The sequence below is a fragment of the Egretta garzetta genome, unplaced genomic scaffold (assembly GCF_000687185.1).
Source record: "Egretta garzetta isolate BGI_Z169 unplaced genomic scaffold, ASM68718v1 scaffold200, whole genome shotgun sequence".
NCBI classification, from domain to species: Eukaryota; Metazoa; Chordata; class Aves; order Pelecaniformes; family Ardeidae; genus Egretta; species Egretta garzetta.
This window is the reverse complement of record NW_009258379.1, coordinates 127,042-145,063: the sequence shown is the minus strand read 5'-3', so window position 1 is coordinate 145,063 and position 18,022 is coordinate 127,042. Positions and strand designations below refer to the sequence as shown.

The following is an 18,022-nucleotide window of genomic DNA, read 5'->3' as shown; positions in this document are numbered from 1 at the left end:
GGACGGAACTGCCCGTTTATAACGTGGATTTGCGGAGCTGCGCATCGGATCAGAGCTTGGTCTCTAAGTTAAAGCCAGGGCGCAGGTCGGTCCTAGCAGTAGCATGATGTGTATGTTCGTTTGGAGCGTTGAGAAAACTTATTTTAGGAAAGATGGGGAAAAGCTTTTTAGTAGGGCCAGCTGTGACAGGACAAGGGGGGATGGCTTTAAACTAAACCAGGGTAGGTTTAGACTGGATCTAAGGAAGAAATTGTTTCCACTGAGGGTGGTGAAACCCTGGGAGGGGTTGCCCAGAGAGGGGGTGGAGGCCCCATCCCTGGGACCATTCCAGGCCAGGTTGGCCGGGGCTGTGAGCAACCTGATGTGGTTAGCGGTGTCCCTGCTCCTGCAGGGGGGTTGGACTGGGTGGGCTCTGGGGGTCCCTTCCCACCCAAACCATTCTGTGATTCTATGATTATTTTTTGTTTTGTACTAGATTCATATTATTGTCCTTACAGATTCATTTTGCACTGACTAGCAAAACTAAACCTTCAATAAATCACATGTATGTTGGGGAGATTATACACCAGCATCTGGAAGAAGGCGGCGTGCAGAGCCAAAGAGATTTAGAAGGAAAGCTGAACATTGATCAGGGAACTGGGGAAAAGATTTCACATTGGTCTGTTAGATGCTACTGGAATATAAATAAGTTAATAGCTTAAATATTAATGATGTATATTAATTTCAAGTACAACACGGCACCAGGCTGATGCTTCGGGAATGTAAGTAGTCAGAGCGTCGATGCTGTGAGATCACGAAATCGTGAAACGCCTCGGCGTGCGAATTGCCGGGACAGCGGTTATGTCTCAACAGCTAACTCCAGGCAGAAAGAATTTGCCATGGTGGCTTGGTTGACTGAAGGCTGAAAAGATACTTCCTTTAACTTTTCTAAAATGAGAGAAAACAAAGATTAAAGGGAAAAAAAAAAATTACTCCCAAAGAGGAGAGAAAGAACGTCCCATTTGGGTCGTTAAAAGAGATGGGCCCCAAACACCCCAAGTTAGTTGAAACCCCTAATGGCTGCCTCAGGTGATGTTTTTTATGTGGCTCATTGAGAGCAATTTTTTTACTGTCCTAGTAACATAAATACTCTGTTCCTGTAGCATAACTGTGTCTGCTACAGACGTTGCTGAAGACTTAGGGAACAGTGAGGAGGAATGAAAAGCAAAGATCTAATCGAAAAATCATGTTCAGCCACAGCAACGTCACCTGGAAGAATGAGAAGACACTGTGGTTTTTAAAGAAATCAGTGATCCCCTGGATTTAAAAGACTTAAACCCATACCTGATGTTTGCCTCAAAGGGATGAAGAGAATGAGACAGGGAAAAGCCTGCTTATATTGCCTGAATCTGTGGGTTTGCGCGTACCAGGACAAATTACACATAGATACAGGAAATTTCTGTAAAAACCTACATTTCTGTTACCTGCAGTTATTGCACATCCTGAAAGGAGCAACCAGAGAGCATCTGCGATACCAGACTGCTGAGAAACGTGACTGGGAAAACCAACGGTTGGCTGTTAACTCTGTGACGTGGTTTGACTCCCCTGAGAGGCTACCAGAGGACCCTGCCCAAGCCTGGCTACACCTCACAGGAATGTTTTACTTGCAGCCCAACACCAGATGCCATCTGGAAGTGCCTATGGGCTGGCCTTACCTCCTGGCACCTGTAAGACCACGCATGTCACATCTGCTTTCAACAAACCAACAAAACCACCTGGCAACTGAGCAAAAGCTCCTGCAGGTTCCTTCAGGCCAGGCAACAGAAACCTTTAAATAAAGGGAAAGAAATCTCTTCCACCTGGATAGCACCACCAGCCTTGGCAGGGTGCCCGTCCTTCGCATGCACACCTCTACTGCTTTCTATGGCTTCTGCACCAGGCGTATTAATTAAGTTTTCCAGCTAGGATTTCTGCTCCCGAGATGACTCCCAGCACCTGTGCGCAGCAGAGGGCCAGCTGCTTTCGCAAGACCTTAAGAGGCTCAAGTCTCTGTTTGAAGAGCCTGATCAGTGCTATGAGGGTGACGTACATCACTTTGGAAGCAGAAGTGTTACTTCGGAATAATTCTGCTTTCCAGAAATAATCCCACTTTTTAGGCGTGATGATGTCAGACACTAGTGTTATCTACATGAATGTTTTTGGAGGTGGAAAGAAAAAAAGGATCGGAATAAACTCAAATTTTCATTGTGCCTATTAAGAAGCTGTTGTTGAATTTCAGAAGGCTGAACAAATCCTGCTGACTTAAATCACTGGAATAAAAGAGAGGTCATTTTCCTAGAGGTGGGAAGGTAGTTGTCCAATAAATTAATTTTTGTTTTTGGGGGGTGGGGCGGGCAGGGAATACTGGTGAAAGTTGACTCAACTAAACCCTAGGTTTGCTGGACTTTTGTTATATTTATTCACGGTTTTATTAATACTAAAATTTAACTTGATCTTTTATCGGTGTTAATGTAAGAAAAGAACAGTTTGGAAATCGCGAAGTGAAGCATTGAAACGACACTACCCGACTTGGAGAGGAGCTGGGCTCCTTTCAGTTTGAAAAATACAGAGCAATGAGTTGAGGAAGCTTTGTACAACCTAAGAATTTTGTTTGTCGAGACAAACGCCTCTTTTTCTGTAGCTGAAGGACTGCAAATGCTATTCAAAATGCAGGACTTTGTAACTTCTGTCTTGTTCCTTTACCTCTAGGCTGGACCAAACCTCTTGGAGGTATTAAGGAGCAGCTGCCCCGCAGTTACACTGCAACGCACGGGTTATTGTGACCTGTGGCCGCTGAGCGTTGTCGATGCAACTTACTGTATTTTGAGGGCAAAACTGCATTTTGAAAAAGCTCAGTGTCTCTCTTAATAACCTCCCCTGATGATCGTTTTCTGTAGAAGCAGCAAAACCGGTGGCTTGCATGGGAGGTTCCCACGGGTGACAGACAAAGCCTTCGCGAGGGTCAGGGCTCTCTCCTGCCTGGGAACTCTGACCGCTAGCCTCGAATATGCAGAAAGCAACAGCCCTGTCCCACGTGAGACTGGATGCTTTTAGGCTCTGGAATGGGCTGCCCAGGGAGGTGGTAGAGTCCCCATCCTTGGAGGTATTTAAAAGAAGGGCAGATGAGGTGCTTAGGGACATGGTTTAGTGGTGGGATGGCAGGGTTAGGTTAAAGGTTGGACTCGATGATCTTAAAGGTCTTTTCCAACCAAAGCGATTCTATGATTCTATGATTCTATGCTTTGCCTCTGGAACTTTCTGAAGAGAAAAATCTGTTCCATGGATAAACTCTGTGTTCCTGCTGTGCCATTTACTGAGTAACAGGTTTTCCTAAGCTGCCTTAGGCATACCCTGAAGAACGCTACCAGTTTTCAGTGCAAGTTATGCACTTTGTGCTTCTCCGTGACCAGTAATTCTTCACTTTTATAAACATCATCTTTTATAGTAAGTTTGTTTATGGGACAGAGACATACAATTCTTGGGAACAACCGCAGTGCAAATAGCTCTAAACTCTTAGTGACGTTTTATTCCTTTCTGTCTTGTATATGTGTACTTGAAGTTGCAGGGTACAGGGTTGCTGAGATTTGGAGAACGAAGTGGTTTACCTAAACTTGGGATTTATATGAAAGATGGAAGGAGCTGCTGTCCTGGACGGTGGCTGTGTAAGAGTTGCCCGTGTGCCCGGAAGGCTGTTAGGTCTTTACTCTTGTGTTCGGTAACCGCAGTGAGCCGCAGCAGTGAATACTCTTTGGCTCTTTTTTTTTTTTTTTTGCTTTACAAAGCTGAGAGGAACTGTTAGTAAAGATCTTCCCAAGCTCAGCAAAGTCTCTTGAGCTGAGGCCCAGCACCTATGAAGTTATTCAAATATATCACTTAGAAATTCAAAATACGTTGTTTAGCAAACGAAGCAGAATTTTAGTTTTGAATCATTGAATGTGGATGACGTTTGTAGAATTTTAATTCGTATAGATACTTACATAACTGAAATAAAAGTTCATTTAAGCTAAATCCTTCTGTAGACCTGGGGGGAAAAAAGTAGCTCTGAGCAGTGTTATGGAAATGAGAGGTACAGAAACATAAGCTGCAACTGCGATGACAAGCGCATCGGAGTTTAGAGGGGAGATCATCTTGTCTGGGAGCTACGTACGCTTCAGTGTCTTTGGAGAAACTGAATCATCTGAATTGTACCTTGAAACCTGGGCTTTGGGGAGTGGTAATTTGAGCATCTTAGTAATGTTCAAAATGGTCTTGCAGTATTCTAGATCAGAGCATGGCTGCAGCAAATACTTCTGTGACAGATGAGTGTAGGAAACTTTTAAATGTGCGTTAGGAAGCAGGAGCATTTTTTCTGGTTACTGGCCATAGTACCCATAGTCACAGAGTACACACTGTGCGTTAAATCTCACGGAATGGTTTGGGTTGGAAGGGACCTTAAAGATCATCTAGGTCCAAGCCCCCAGCCATGGGCAGGGACATCTTCAGCTAGGTCAGGTTGCTCAATTACCTCGTTATTTTGAGTTTAGTACTTGGAAGTGCTAGTTGTGCTGTTACTTACGTTACCTGCCCGCACGTAGGAGGACGTGCTCAGTACGTGAAATGTCTCGTGGTGGCTACACAGCGCTGGAGTGCAGGGGTTGAAATCCGCCCGTTTTCTACAGTCTGTAGTATTGTAGATGCAGACTCCGAATGAACGAACATAACTTGTGGCTCCTTTGCAGTTCCAGGCGCGAGGGCCTGGTTGTATGGAAATACACAAAAAGAACGAGTAGTGCTTGAGCAAAACGGACAGCCCCATTGTCCAGCTGTCAGATGGTATGGCTTGAACACTTTGGGCTGTATATTACTTGATGACAACAAAGAAATGAGTGCAATGATGTATTTATTTTTTTTTAAAACTAGAGTTGTGTGAACTGCATAATGACATAACGAACTGAAATAGCTGCATTGTGGAATTTATTCTATGTAATGATTGTATGGAGAGACTGATTTAGATAGGTATTTCAATACAAAGCTTGCATTCTCTGTCTTACAAAGAAGAAATTGCTTTAAATCTTTTCCATAAAAAGTTGACGGATTTATATGGCCTCATGTTGAGTAATTTGTGAATCTGACCCAGACATCCTATATTTAAAAATCTTAAAAGTATCAAAAAGTAAAGGTTGTTTTCAGTCATGTAACATAATAGGAAACAGCTTTATTACAGTTTGAGTTTCTCACCACAATCACTAATTCAAATTTCCTAATTAAAAATCCCCTGTTCAAGAACGCTTTGTTCAGAATTGTATTTTGGACTGTAGAAGGCCGCTAGGATGAACAAAATGAAAAGATGCTGGCACAAAGGAAAAGATGGTAAGGAATACTCAGTAAGGCGTTCAATTTCTCTCCTTATTTTTCACAAGAAGAAAGTAGGAAGCTATGAATCACAGGACAAAGGAAAGAGAAAAGTCAAATTATTCTTTATTAAGTAAAATTGACAGAAGTATTACTCTCCTCCTCTTCTATAGTGGTGAGGAAATGAAAACTGCCCTGTACAGTTTGATATATGTCTCGTGCAATGATCATAATACTGGTGTGTTCCAAAGAGATAGAGATGATTTCTGTCTACTCTGCTGCTAAATGCCTGGTAGGTGGGACCTGGCTTCCCTCGGTAAAAGGCTTCCCAAGCGGTGAGACAGGCATTTAGTAGCTTGTCTGCAGCATCTGATGGGTTTTTGAGAAAAATATCTTTTGAAGAGGGACGTGGGATGTGAAGAGGGACAGGATGTGTCTCTTGAGAAAGAGGTGATATTTTATAGTCTAGTATTTTGGATCAAAAAATATTCCCTGGTTGAATGAGTAAGGGGGGGGACACCTCTTCCATGGGTTTCCCATGTGCTCTCCTGGCTATGACTGAAGAGAGAGAGAGAGGAGGGTACTGCTTGGATTAACTTCTCTAGATCTGAACTATGCAGGTTAAATCCTTTCCATTTACATTTCCATGGCCTTTACGTTGCAGTAAGTTTACTTTTTGTGTTCGTGTGCCCCGTGAGAAGGAGATCACAAACTGTTAATCCCAGTGTCTTTGGAGGGCATAGCTTTTCACGTCATAAACGCCCCCCCAAAAGTGGGCGACCCTACCCATCGCTCCTTTCCATCGCTACACAGCAGCCTGCTCGTAAGTCATCTGAAGCTGCAAGGAAGAGGGCAATTATCCGCTTAACGCAGTTCTCTGAATTACCCTGTCTGTAAGGCAACTAGTCATTCTGCCTTTGAGTATCTGTTCACAGACATCTCTCTGTGGTTGGCCAGCAGACTTTGAGAAATTAATATTAGGAGTTTTAATTAGCTAACCTCTTGAACAACCACTTGACTAATCTGAATATCAAACATAAACACTGGTAGGATGAATTACTGATTAGTGACTATATGTGGGAAGCTGCAGACAGTTATATCTGTTAAGACATGCTGCCAAGATTGCTTTGGAAAAACAGAAGGTGAATTGGAGGAGCCGACCTGTTGATATTGTGAGACATGAGAAGGTCCACAAGGAAGGTCCAGGAGTTGGGGCAGGGGTGGGGGGAAAGGCAAGGGGTCAGAGAGAACCTGCTTTAACTTCAGATGTGTCATTTTGTCCCAGAAAGATAAAAAGGTAATGTTTTCCTAATATCCAGGGGGTGGAATCACGTTTCCCTAGAACTGAATGAGGCTTAGAGGGACAAATACTAATTACTATATGTTAATAAAGGTAAAGGTGGGAACTTCCATTAAGGATAAATTTTGGGTGAGATCTCAGTATTTATAAAAAATGATAAAATAATTTTGCTGAAGAGTGAACCTCACCTGAATGCTGTGAAGACTATCTTGATTAATAATAAAGTGTACAAAAATGTAAGGCAAATGTTATGTCTACCAGCAAGATAAGGATTAAGTTGAAGTCCAAAAAACCTGGCAGAACACAACCACTAATCTTTTTAGACATTTGGGAATGTGAAGGTAATGGAAGGTGGGTAAATTGGGTCTTGCATTCCTGGATATCCATTAATTACTAGTCATCTAAATAACTAATCCCTTAGTTGAGTCATTCCTTTATTAAATAGTCAATGCAGTAAGTCAAGAGACTGTTCAGATATTGCCAAGGACCTTATTTATATCTAATAAATTAGAAATTGTAATAGAAAGAGGCATAAAAATAAGTCATAGGAGTTAGCAGTTGTTTATTTCCCCATTCCAAGCTGTGCTATATAAGAATCCTGTGGCATTTCTGTTTCCAAAGTCTGTTACTGGATTTGACCTTTACAGTGAACTGTTGCTAAGTTAAAAAAAGAAAGTTTTCCTGAATTTCTGAGAGTTAACCTATGCCTGTTTCTTCTGCGCTCTGAAGGCTGTATCAATCACTGGAAAAGGCATCTCTTTTGGCTCTTATACAGCTAGACTTGCCTCAGGAATCCCCTGCTTGTGGGGTGCGGATACAGGTACCACATCTTACAATGTCCGGTTTAGGATGTGTGATGTCTGCCCTGGGAGTATAAATAACACCAGAGGCTTCTGAAGAAATTTGATCAAGAGACTTGTCATAGCTGTGCGATTACACTCAGATATTAAAAGAAAAAAAATCGGAAGAAACATCAATATACTTAAACCTGCAGTTTGCACATTTGATACATCTGATTTTCAGTACTTGTGTCAACAGAATTATACTTACCTGCTGCTGCCAAATGGTCTTCCAGACTATCAAAAAATAGTGAATTAGTTTAAATAGTAAGAATAGATATAGTCAGTGAATGAGGACACTGAACAAGAAAACTAGGTCTTTCCATAAAATACGTCACCTTGAAAATTAGTATTCTGGATCTCTGCTGAACAGATTTGAGTTACAACCAACCAGAATCTAGAGGCAGAAACAGAGGGTGTGGGTGAAGAACATTCTTCTGTGGATTTACAAATCTTTTAAGTTGAAGTTTAGCTGAAATATTACCTTCTTGGAACAAGCTCATTCCAATCGGTGGTTCTGTGAGATTTAGCAACCTGACCAGAAAACAAACCTCTCCCCCCTGCCCCCCCCTCCATTTGCAAGCTCTTTTCCATGGTTTTTGTTAACTCCACCCGCTGTTCTATAAAAGCTCATCATACAGCCATGCTCCAGCCTTCTCATGAATCATCACCCAAGAACAAACACTTCTACAAAAAGTAGATCAATGACTCCCAATTAATGTGTCCGCTCTAAAGCAGTGGGAAGGAGTATGCCCTCCCTGCTTGAACTTAACCTCTGAAAATCAGAGGAAATGGGTAGGAAAATTTTCCTGTGTGACTGTACCACCGAGCGAGGAAAGAATAACACAGACTATGAAAGCAGCCTCTAAGCTAATTCTGGACATGTTCTTTACATTCTCAAACACAGGGCTTCGTAAGTCAGGCCCTTGCTTTCACAGAGACTAGTTACATGTCATACTTCAAGTATTTGTCCTCTTTTGATCACCCATTAAATATTCGTGGTTTGCTGATGTGGCATTCTTGTCTGTCAATTCAGGGACCACAACACTGTCTCGCAACTTGAACAGCAGCATCCTGAACGGCAAATGGGCATAAAAATGTTCAGGATGTAACCGTGAAGGAAGGGGGGTATTTGAGTTTGTCACATCTGTCTTCCCAAGTGATTGTTGCATGTGTTGAGGCGCTTCTTCCGAGGAATTAGGAAGAACATCTGTCTGCCAGTGGGAAACAGTAAATAAATTCCTTAATTTGCTTTGCTTGTGTGTGCAGCTTTGCTTCATTTGTTAAACTGTCTTCATCTTGGCCCCCGTGTTTTCAGTTTATGCTCTTCCAATTCTTTTCCCCCGTGCTGCTGGGGCAGGGGGGAGTGAGCAAGCAACTGGACAGGTTACTTATCTGCTGGTCAGGTTCAACCCACCACAAGTACTGTCATCAATTTTTTGATTACTTGGAGCAAAAATCTCTTGTATTTGCAGAGTCAGATGGGTTTTCCTCTCTGTGCATATATAATTCTGTAGTACAACTTTTAACTTTTACAATTTCTGTATATTTTTACCTAACAGCTTAGCTGGTTTGTTGTGTTTGGATCTCACTAAGTCTACAGAGGCGAGAGAGAGAAGAATCATTTTACTTCATTGCATTTTGAGATCTCCTTTTTGTTACTCTGCTCATCATTTTGTGCCCATGTATTGTTATTTCCTATATGCCACAGCCTTTCTGCAAGAGGATATCCTGGGATGGTGACCTCCAACAGAAAGCTGTAGGGTTCTAACTCAAGAAGAGCCTTTTACCATCCCAGCAGATGCCCCAGGACTTCATCAAGTAGTAGAATCATAGAATCATTTAGGTTGGAAAAGACCTTTAAGATCACCGAATCCAACCATTAACAGATACAGAAGCTATATATGTATTTGGTGCTGGCACAAGCATTCCTCGAATACCGTGTCCTGTTCTGTTGTCTATAACTGAAGGAACATTTAAAAGAAATCGGTAGTGTTACTATAAAGCTGTAAAAAGGTAGCTGTGCTTTGCTACAGCAGATGCATTTGATCAGCAAAAGGAAGAACATAGTCCAATCGTGGGGTGTAAGTGAAAAACTGTGTTGCCAAATAAAGATATCCGAACGAAGAACAAATTTTATGCAGATTATTAAAGAGAGGGTAGACTGCATGTCTTCTTTAGTATTGCATGCATAGACTTAGTTTAATAGTAATTATGTCTGGGAAATTCATGGATGCTCATCAGGTTTGTAACAGAATAATGCTGTGATAGCCACTCCAAGGATTCCAGCCAATATTTTAGAGCTGAGATGAGATGCAGGAAAATAATTGTAGATAATCTGGTTCTCTCGTTTAATTACGGGAACATCCGTATGAAGTAGTTGGCACTATTCTACTTCTGTAGCTATGTTCCCACACAGCTAAATGGGACAGAGAACATATTGGTCTCCATCAGATATTCACAAACACTCCTGGTGTAGTTTTGCTTTATATAGTTATAACAAGTGAACCCTGAGAAACCCCAAGCAAAAAATAGGGATGAAATCTACTTTTCTGTCTTAAATATAAGGTTTCCCACAGAGTCAAGGAAAATAATGGACATTATCATGCAGAATCCAGCAACATTTTAAAACTTGTATCAAGGAGAACTTAAATTTTGTTATGTTCTATACTGTCCCCTGTTGTCATTATATGTCACTGAAACACAAACTAAAAGCTGTATATGAGAGAGAATGTGAAAAAGTAAGTTTTTCTCTTTTAAAGTTTAATAACATTTTATTTTCTATTAATTGTATTATTAAAGAAAATATTCCTTTTGCAAGTAATATAATGGAAACATCAAAGACTACAACCAGTGAACTTCGAAAACTTTAAACTATCACCAAATAGCCAAGACAAACTGAATTTACTGGAAGCAGAGAAAAAAAATCATTAAGCCAAGACTGAAATGACAGTTCTAGTATAATGACTAACGGTCACCAAATAAAAAACAGTACAAGAATTACACATGTACTTGGTTACACATGCCATATCTTCTGTTTCTGTTATGGTATGGAAAACAGTTTACTTGATGTCACACAGGAGAGCCACTCCTCTCAGTATCCAGTGGTCTGGAGACACTACTGTCCTTAAATAGATCACTGTAATATAGTTTAGATCTGTCCTCTTGGGCTTCCTGTAAAGAGGACAAACATAGAGCTTGGGATCCTTAGGACCGGTTGTGTTAACAGCAAATATATGCACCACCGGCAGCTGGACAAAGAGAATCTTTGGTGTAGATTCAACGAGTTTGCTATTTCGTCTGTCCCAGCCTGCACCTTCCAAGTATAGCCCATAGATATATACTCCTTCCTGTGTGGAGAGTAAGCAGATACATCAGACAAAATAAAGCATCTGTTTTGTAAAAGGAATAACTGGCTTAAACCATTAAAAGGAACATATGTTTTATAACAAAAATATCCGATGTGGAATCTTTTCCAATTACTTAATTTTAAACTATACTATAATCCTTTTTTGGAAGATAATGCTACTAAAATGGATGGCAATAGAAGTTGCTTAATAAAGCCCATACACTACACAATTTGATCTAAAGTTTACTATAAATTCCAAAAATCAAGAGGTGGTACAATGAAATTGCTCTTTTAATAAAATATTTTTGTAACCACAAAATAAAAAAATTAAAATCTTCTTGCTCATTGTTATTTATCTTCTATGCTGAGCAAAACCAGTGAGGTGAAGACAATTTTTTCCTCTAGCAATCCAAAATGACTGAGTGGTACAGAATATAAATTAAATACCAAAATTAATACTGAAACATCTTTGCGTGTTATACATACAGAAGGAGGTGCTGTGATTTCTTCTTTGTTTTGCTTTAGCACTTCATTATGTATTGTAACTGTATCTAAAGCCCAGCCTTTATGTGCTCGAGCTGCTTCTTGTCTCATTGCTGTCAGGAATCCTTGAGAAATTAAGCCAGAGATTTAGTATACTTCTCACATGACAAAACAAAAATCTTGCTCAGTTATCTGCATGGTTCTGCACTGAACGTTATAGACAGATACTCCGAGTTCTATTGACAATGAGCACCTTGAATAGTGACAGCAAACTTTGCTTTGGGGCCACAAGAGGAACAAATTACAAAAGTGGCATAGAATGCGTTACACTGAGAAAAACATTTTTAAATGGCACATAAAATAATATAATTTTTTTTAATACTGAATTATTGTGTTAACAAATGTTTGCTCAGGATACTGATTTACAAATTATCATTAGGCAATCAACCATAGGATCGATGGTAGGTTGGTATTTCAAGAAGGAATTTGAAGGCAGACAAGATACCAATTATGTGAGCTGATATTTATGTAAAGGCAACTTCAGGAAAAGGCAATTTTTATTTTAAAGGAAAGAAGTAGAAAAACAAAATAAATTTTACTGATGGAAAACAGATAAGACGTGTCTGAATGTGATAATAAAAGTAACTATGTGAGTGAGGGGAAGCTAGACGAGGCAGTGCCTACTATGGATGAAAAAATTATGTTTTGTTAGTGAAGAAAAGGAAGCCCTAGACAGAAACGAAGGCAGAGGATGACACAATCAAGCCACGAGTTAGGTGAGTTTTTGAGTATTGTTTTGAACAGACTTTACAAAAGTTTGCAATAAAAAAAGGTTTGAGAAGTAAAAGGCTGAATAGTAGAAGCACAAGATGACAAATAACGGGGCAGCAAAGAGGTTTGGGTGTGTTATAAAGGAAAAGCTACAGAAATGAAACACTTGCAGCAAATACCTGGTTGTTTCTGGGTAAGTGTCTCAGAAGATGACAATGCAGACACCAAAAACCCAATAGCTGCTATTTTATGCTACCAGGTGAAGAACTACTTGGCGTTGTCAGAAAGAGATTGAGGCAAAGAGAGAAAAGTTAACAATAGAAAACTGCATACTTAAGAGTGATTGCTGTAAAGACTTAAAGACGAAATGGCATCAGCTCCTTCTTGGTAGGGCACAAAGGAAAGGAAGACTAGCATTTTGTGGGCTGTCAAGTAGCTACATGGAGGTGAAACCACAGACTGAAATACTGACAAGCTGGGGGGAAATCACAAAAGTACATGGGCATGCAGTAGAAGACAGCATTTCAAGGTTTAAGAAGTGGTTTGACATGCTAATTAGGACAAAGCACATTAGAAGCTAAGATATTTGTCACAGCTAAAAATATTCATATGGGATGTAAATACAATTAATGCAGTACTTGAAATGAACATGTATTCATTTCTCAAATACCATATATTCTGATAAAAATAAACCAGTGTGATCTAGGCTTCTAAATTTTGCTAAAAATTTATTATATCTCTATAATGTGATATTTGGGATTTCATAAGCCTGTTCATTCCAAGTGCCATGTCTACTGAAGGGAGTATCGCACCACCACTAATATACATTCTCTCTTAATAATGACAATTTATAGATGGCGAACACTGATAATTGCTACAAAATCACAACAGGTTTAAATACAATTATTGATGATACTTTCTAGTACTAGAAATAGATTTTTTTCCCACTAAATTGATAAAATACATTCCTCATGTTTTAACATTCTAATGTATTTGCCATTGCTATGATAGGTTTAGAGCTTGAATCACCAATGCAATCAGTCTTGATTTTCCTGCCATGGTAGCACAGGATAGTCCAATTTCTGATTTGCCACACACCAGTCAATTCCTAAACTTTACTATATGATTCACTTTACTCAGAAGTTCCTGGTGAGCAGCATTATGAGTATAGTAACTGTACTTACCTCACCCCTAGCAATAGCACACCTTTTGTGCTGAGCAGACTTCTTTCTCCACCTACAGGACTATTTTTTTTGAACACAGAGGTTGAAGCAACCGTGAAGTTCAAGACCATCTGTGTCTCTTTGTTTGCTATTAGACTAAATACTTTGGTCAAAAGAATCTGGTCCATTATCTTCTTCTACACTTCCATGAGTACTGCTCTTGAATCACCAGAGATCAGTACGCTTACCAGCTGTGCCATTTATGATACAAATGGCATGATGTTTTGACTGGCATCTCAATACCACTTTTTAATGATAATTTGGATATGCTCCAGGCACCTCAGCTATTTCTGAGAGCAAATCCAAAAAAGACCTCGATGTTAGTGCTCTTTACTGTCCTGGTCACAGAAAGGCCAATAAGAATAGAAGCATCACAAAGTGAAGATAACTCAAAATATTCAAGGATTTCAGAGGTTAATCCTAACCTCTACCTCATCACTGTAACATGGGAGAAGTTTCTTGTGAGGATTTTGTATGGACAGTTGTGTAGGCTAAATGAGATTCTTTTACGAACATACATGTCAAGCTATATCAGATAATGGGAGAGAACATTTACTTGTACTTTGCAGTGTATCTTTGGTTAATTTGGAAAACTGCTCATTAAATAATGTGTGAAGTGGAAACAATGTGAAAACTACAGTTTGATGATTCTCTGTGAAAGAGAGATAATTGCTATAAATTCTGGTATGGTTGCATGTTCATAGAATCATAGAACAGCCCAGGTTGGAAGGGATCTTGAAAGATCACCTGGTCCAATCTTTTGTGGGAAAGACAGCTTAGCTGAGATTATCTAACACCCTGTCCAACTGCACCTTGAAAACCTCCAGAAATGGGGTCTCTACCACATCCCTGGGAGAGGTTGTTCCAGTGAATGACTGTTCTTACTGTAAAAAATTTCTTTATGTTGCTATTTTTCAGCATATAAATAATGTATTGGTCTAGATTAAAGCTCTTCCATACTCACAATTTACAGTTTGGAATGAGTTAAACAGTTTGAAACCACAGGAAAAGTATATTTTCTTTAAAAGCCGTATTATTATCATGCTACAACATGTCAACAAGCTAAAGCATTTTATTTGTTAACTACGTGTTTTCCTTCTTGTAATATAAAAACTTTTGTTTATGGGTCAGACTAAAAGACCATCTGTACAAGCATCCTGACAAAGGTGGATGCTTAGTGAAATAACATTACAACAGGTAAAACAGCCCATAAACCCTTTCCCTTCTATGATCTTCCAGATTCTGGCAGTCTGGATCTTAGGGACCTCCCAACTCGAAGGTTAAGTTTGGGCAGTCCTGTTTATTGCTACCATTGGACCTGTTTCCCATTACTTCATCTGATCTCTTTTTTGACTCCATTTATCATCTTGGCTTCTATGACATATTCTGACAGTGATGAAAACATTTTTTCTAGGTGTAATATTAAATTAGATATGTAGTAAACCCCATTAAATTATGATTAAATACATTATTACTCAAGTCCTTTCAGTACGCTTACCTTGTGGATTAAAGAAACCGGTCATCCAAAATGCATTTGGTCTTCCTTCATATATCCAAGAAGAGAATTGATTATTTCTTTCCAAGAGTTCAGTAAACCAAAAGCCAAGTGTTGAAGAATCCCAAGACACTCTTTTCCATACTTGAGGAATTCGAGCATCATACATATTATCAAGTGCATCTCTCAAATTCTGAAAGAAAGAAATTATAATACATGAACTACAGCAATCAAGGTAACAGTTTAAAATAGAGCATTCCATACGTAGTAAATATGCTTTTACTTGCCTCACTCATGATAATAGTTCCTTCTATGGCTAATTTAAGATCATTCAAGCTGTTGCGGACTATTGTGATCACCTTTTGCATTCGGTCAATTTCTTGCCGAAGAAAAATATTCATAGAGTTAAGATGTCCCATTTTAATTAAACGAGCTTTTACCTAAAATATGGAGCACAGCAGAAGGAATTTAAATCCAAAATGTTGAAATACCATTGTCATATATGACATCTTAACTTTCTTGTGTTCAGAAAAGTAAATAGTAGACTTGCACTTCACAATATTCGACTAACATTTATCCCCTTAAAACTGTTGCGGTTTTTATTTTTTGACTGATATTACCCGATTATTCACGATTTTTCTAGAATAGGACTTCACCCAGAAGGCCCAGGAGACTGCTGTCACAAAAAGTCAAGACCAACTTTTTTTTCCCCCTCTGTTTTCACATGCAGCTTTGGAAGTCCAAGCATAGTCTCCATGACATATCTCCATGACCAATTGTTAGATGACTTGATTTTAAATAAAAAAGCCTCATATCAATTTACACTGATGGCAATAAAGAAGTTGGTTCCTTGCTTGAAGCTGCTACCGGTTATATGATCTTTCTTTACAGTTAAGGGTTTCTTTTTTGGAATGTCTTATGTGAAAAATCAACAGAGAGAACAGTAAGAAAACAACTAAGATTAGCTTGCCTCATGGGGTATGTAATCTGGAGGAAGTTTCTCCAGCATGTCTTCAGCTAAACGATAAACAATTGCTTCACGAGTTTCTCCAGGTCCTGCACCACTTTCCTTAGGCTGAATGTTGGTAATAGTATCTAGAATATCAGCTGCTGTATTACTTTGGTATCTGAGAGGATAAGAAATATATTATAAATTACATAGGATTTTTTAATAGTGAAAAGGATACTTTGTAGAACACACAACTTGGAAGTGGAGAAAAAAAATGTGCTGTGTCACCACGTTAAATCAAAACTCCCCAAGGAAATTTTTATCCTTGGCATCCTGCACCAAGCTGAACGCACTGATAATGATCAACGTGCGGTTTTCCATGGCCATAAAGCATATGAACTTCCCTCTACACACACCCTGTTATAAAGTTGCTGTTTTTCTAATTCAGGGCTAAGAAGGAGTTCTGCAGGCCGCTTCTCAACCTTTGAGAATGTAAGGTGGCAGAAAAACCTATCATATGAGTTCTTGGGTTTCTAAGGGAAGGGAAGAAAATGGCATATGCCTGAACTTCTAAACAGCTATTTGCTGGGAAGAAGCAACAAAAGTTTTGTAACAAGGAAGAATATTTCCCTCATTTAGTTACTTCCTAAAAGTGGAATGCAAAAGAAGGAAAAGCTGGAGGCGTAACTCTGCAAGTTGCTCCTTTACAAAATAGTAAATTCATTCTGCCTTGAGGTTTTGGGGAGACACCATGAGCAGGCAGTGGTTTTCCCAGGGTGAGGCTCATCCCCTGCACTCCGGGTGTGCTGACCCCTGCAGTTTCCCCAAATGCCAGAACTCAACTGCATAACTTGTGGTAGAGGGGGACTGCGTTCGCACTTACAAACCCTGGCAGGGGTTGCCCAGAGAGGGGGTGGGAGGCCCCATCCCTGGGAACATTCCAGGCCAGGTTGGCCGGGGCTGTGAGCAACCAGATGTGGTTAGCGGTGTCCGTGCTCCTGCAGGGGGGTTGGGCTGGGTGGGCTCTGGGGGTCCCTTCCCACCCAAAACATTCTATGATTCTATGATTTCAGGATCAATGATAAAAACTGCTAAATTTACAACTTTGGAGATTAAAACCTATTCCATAGTACAGCATAGGCAGTTCTAATGTAAATTTATGTTCCGAGTCAACACAAAAAGTGAATTGAATTCATGTGGCATTTGTTGGTAAAAGATAGTAGACCATGTCAGTCTTTCAGCACGAGCAGAATATAGGAGTACTTTCATTATAATACTATGTAGTGGCATAGAGATACATGAGGTGGCAAGAAAGAAAACATAACAGTGTATATGTCAGCACTGCAGTGCTGGCATTGCCTACTTTTACCTTATGGAATCAGCTATGTGAGGAACATACAGCCTGAGTCAGACTCAGAACAAGCTTATACTGACTCAAAGCATAATTTTGCAATGCCAGTTTTACTTTTCAACCTTCATCTGACACCCATCTCCTTCTATTACTTTGTCATACATAATTATTTAAGAAATGAAACCAAGAGCTGTGCCACAGGATAGAACATGTGAAGTCCTAAAGCATCTAAACTTTGGAGGTAGTATCATAAGAACACAGAAGCTAGACACTGCACCATTTCAACATAAACAGTTTGTGAGTGCAATTATAAAGACTATAAATCAGAAAAATAGAAGAAATCCTACTGGCAGTTGGCTTCTCAAGAGGATATAATTTCTGCTTCTGAATGTAGGAATGGTGGGGATTTTGTCTGGCAAAACTTTCAAGCTTTTTTCCATTTATGGACCCATTTAAAGAATGATGGATTTATTCAAGATCACACACGAACAAAAAAGTTGGATAAAATCAAATTACTCTTGGATGCATGGCTTCATTCCTAATGTGGATGGCATACCGATGATTGTAATCCCTAGTCTGGGTCTCACTGATCTAACAACTAATGTTAAGAGAGATGTGAACCTTCCTCGTCACGTTGCAAGTACTGTTCTTCTAATACTGCTGTCAGACTTTTCTATGTGGAAGGAATAGGTCCCATGATTATTGCATCAATTAAATTATAAAATATTACAGAATTATAAAAGTGAATGGCCTTTCCCCAATTCTAAACAAAAATAGAAACCATTTAAAAAGGAAGGCAATACGCAGACTTTGGGGAAAAGCAGAGAACAGTTTTTGAGAAATAATCTCGAAGGAGCAGAATCAAAGGTAAGTAATATTCCTTTCTTCAATGACACAAGCTAGAAGTCTTCTG

At 39.6% G+C, this 18,022-nt stretch overlaps 1 protein-coding gene and 1 non-coding gene across 2 annotated transcripts in view; one reads left to right on the top strand and one right to left on the bottom strand.

Moving 5' to 3' along the window:
• Nucleotides 1-10,550: 10,550 nt before the first annotated feature.
• Nucleotides 10,551-18,022, bottom strand: part of DNAH8 (dynein axonemal heavy chain 8) — a 131,726-nt gene continuing 124,254 nt past the window's right edge. The window contains 5 exon segments of the mRNA XM_009640728.1: nucleotides 10,551-10,838; nucleotides 11,324-11,445; nucleotides 14,813-15,002; nucleotides 15,097-15,249; nucleotides 15,780-15,936. Coding sequence (XP_009639023.1) covers nucleotides 10,551-10,838; nucleotides 11,324-11,445; nucleotides 14,813-15,002; nucleotides 15,097-15,249; nucleotides 15,780-15,936 — 910 coding nt within the window.
• LOC118452508 lies at nucleotides 16,481-16,649 on the top strand. The gene has a single exon (XR_004842294.1). It is a non-coding gene; the product is annotated as a U1 spliceosomal RNA (small nuclear RNA).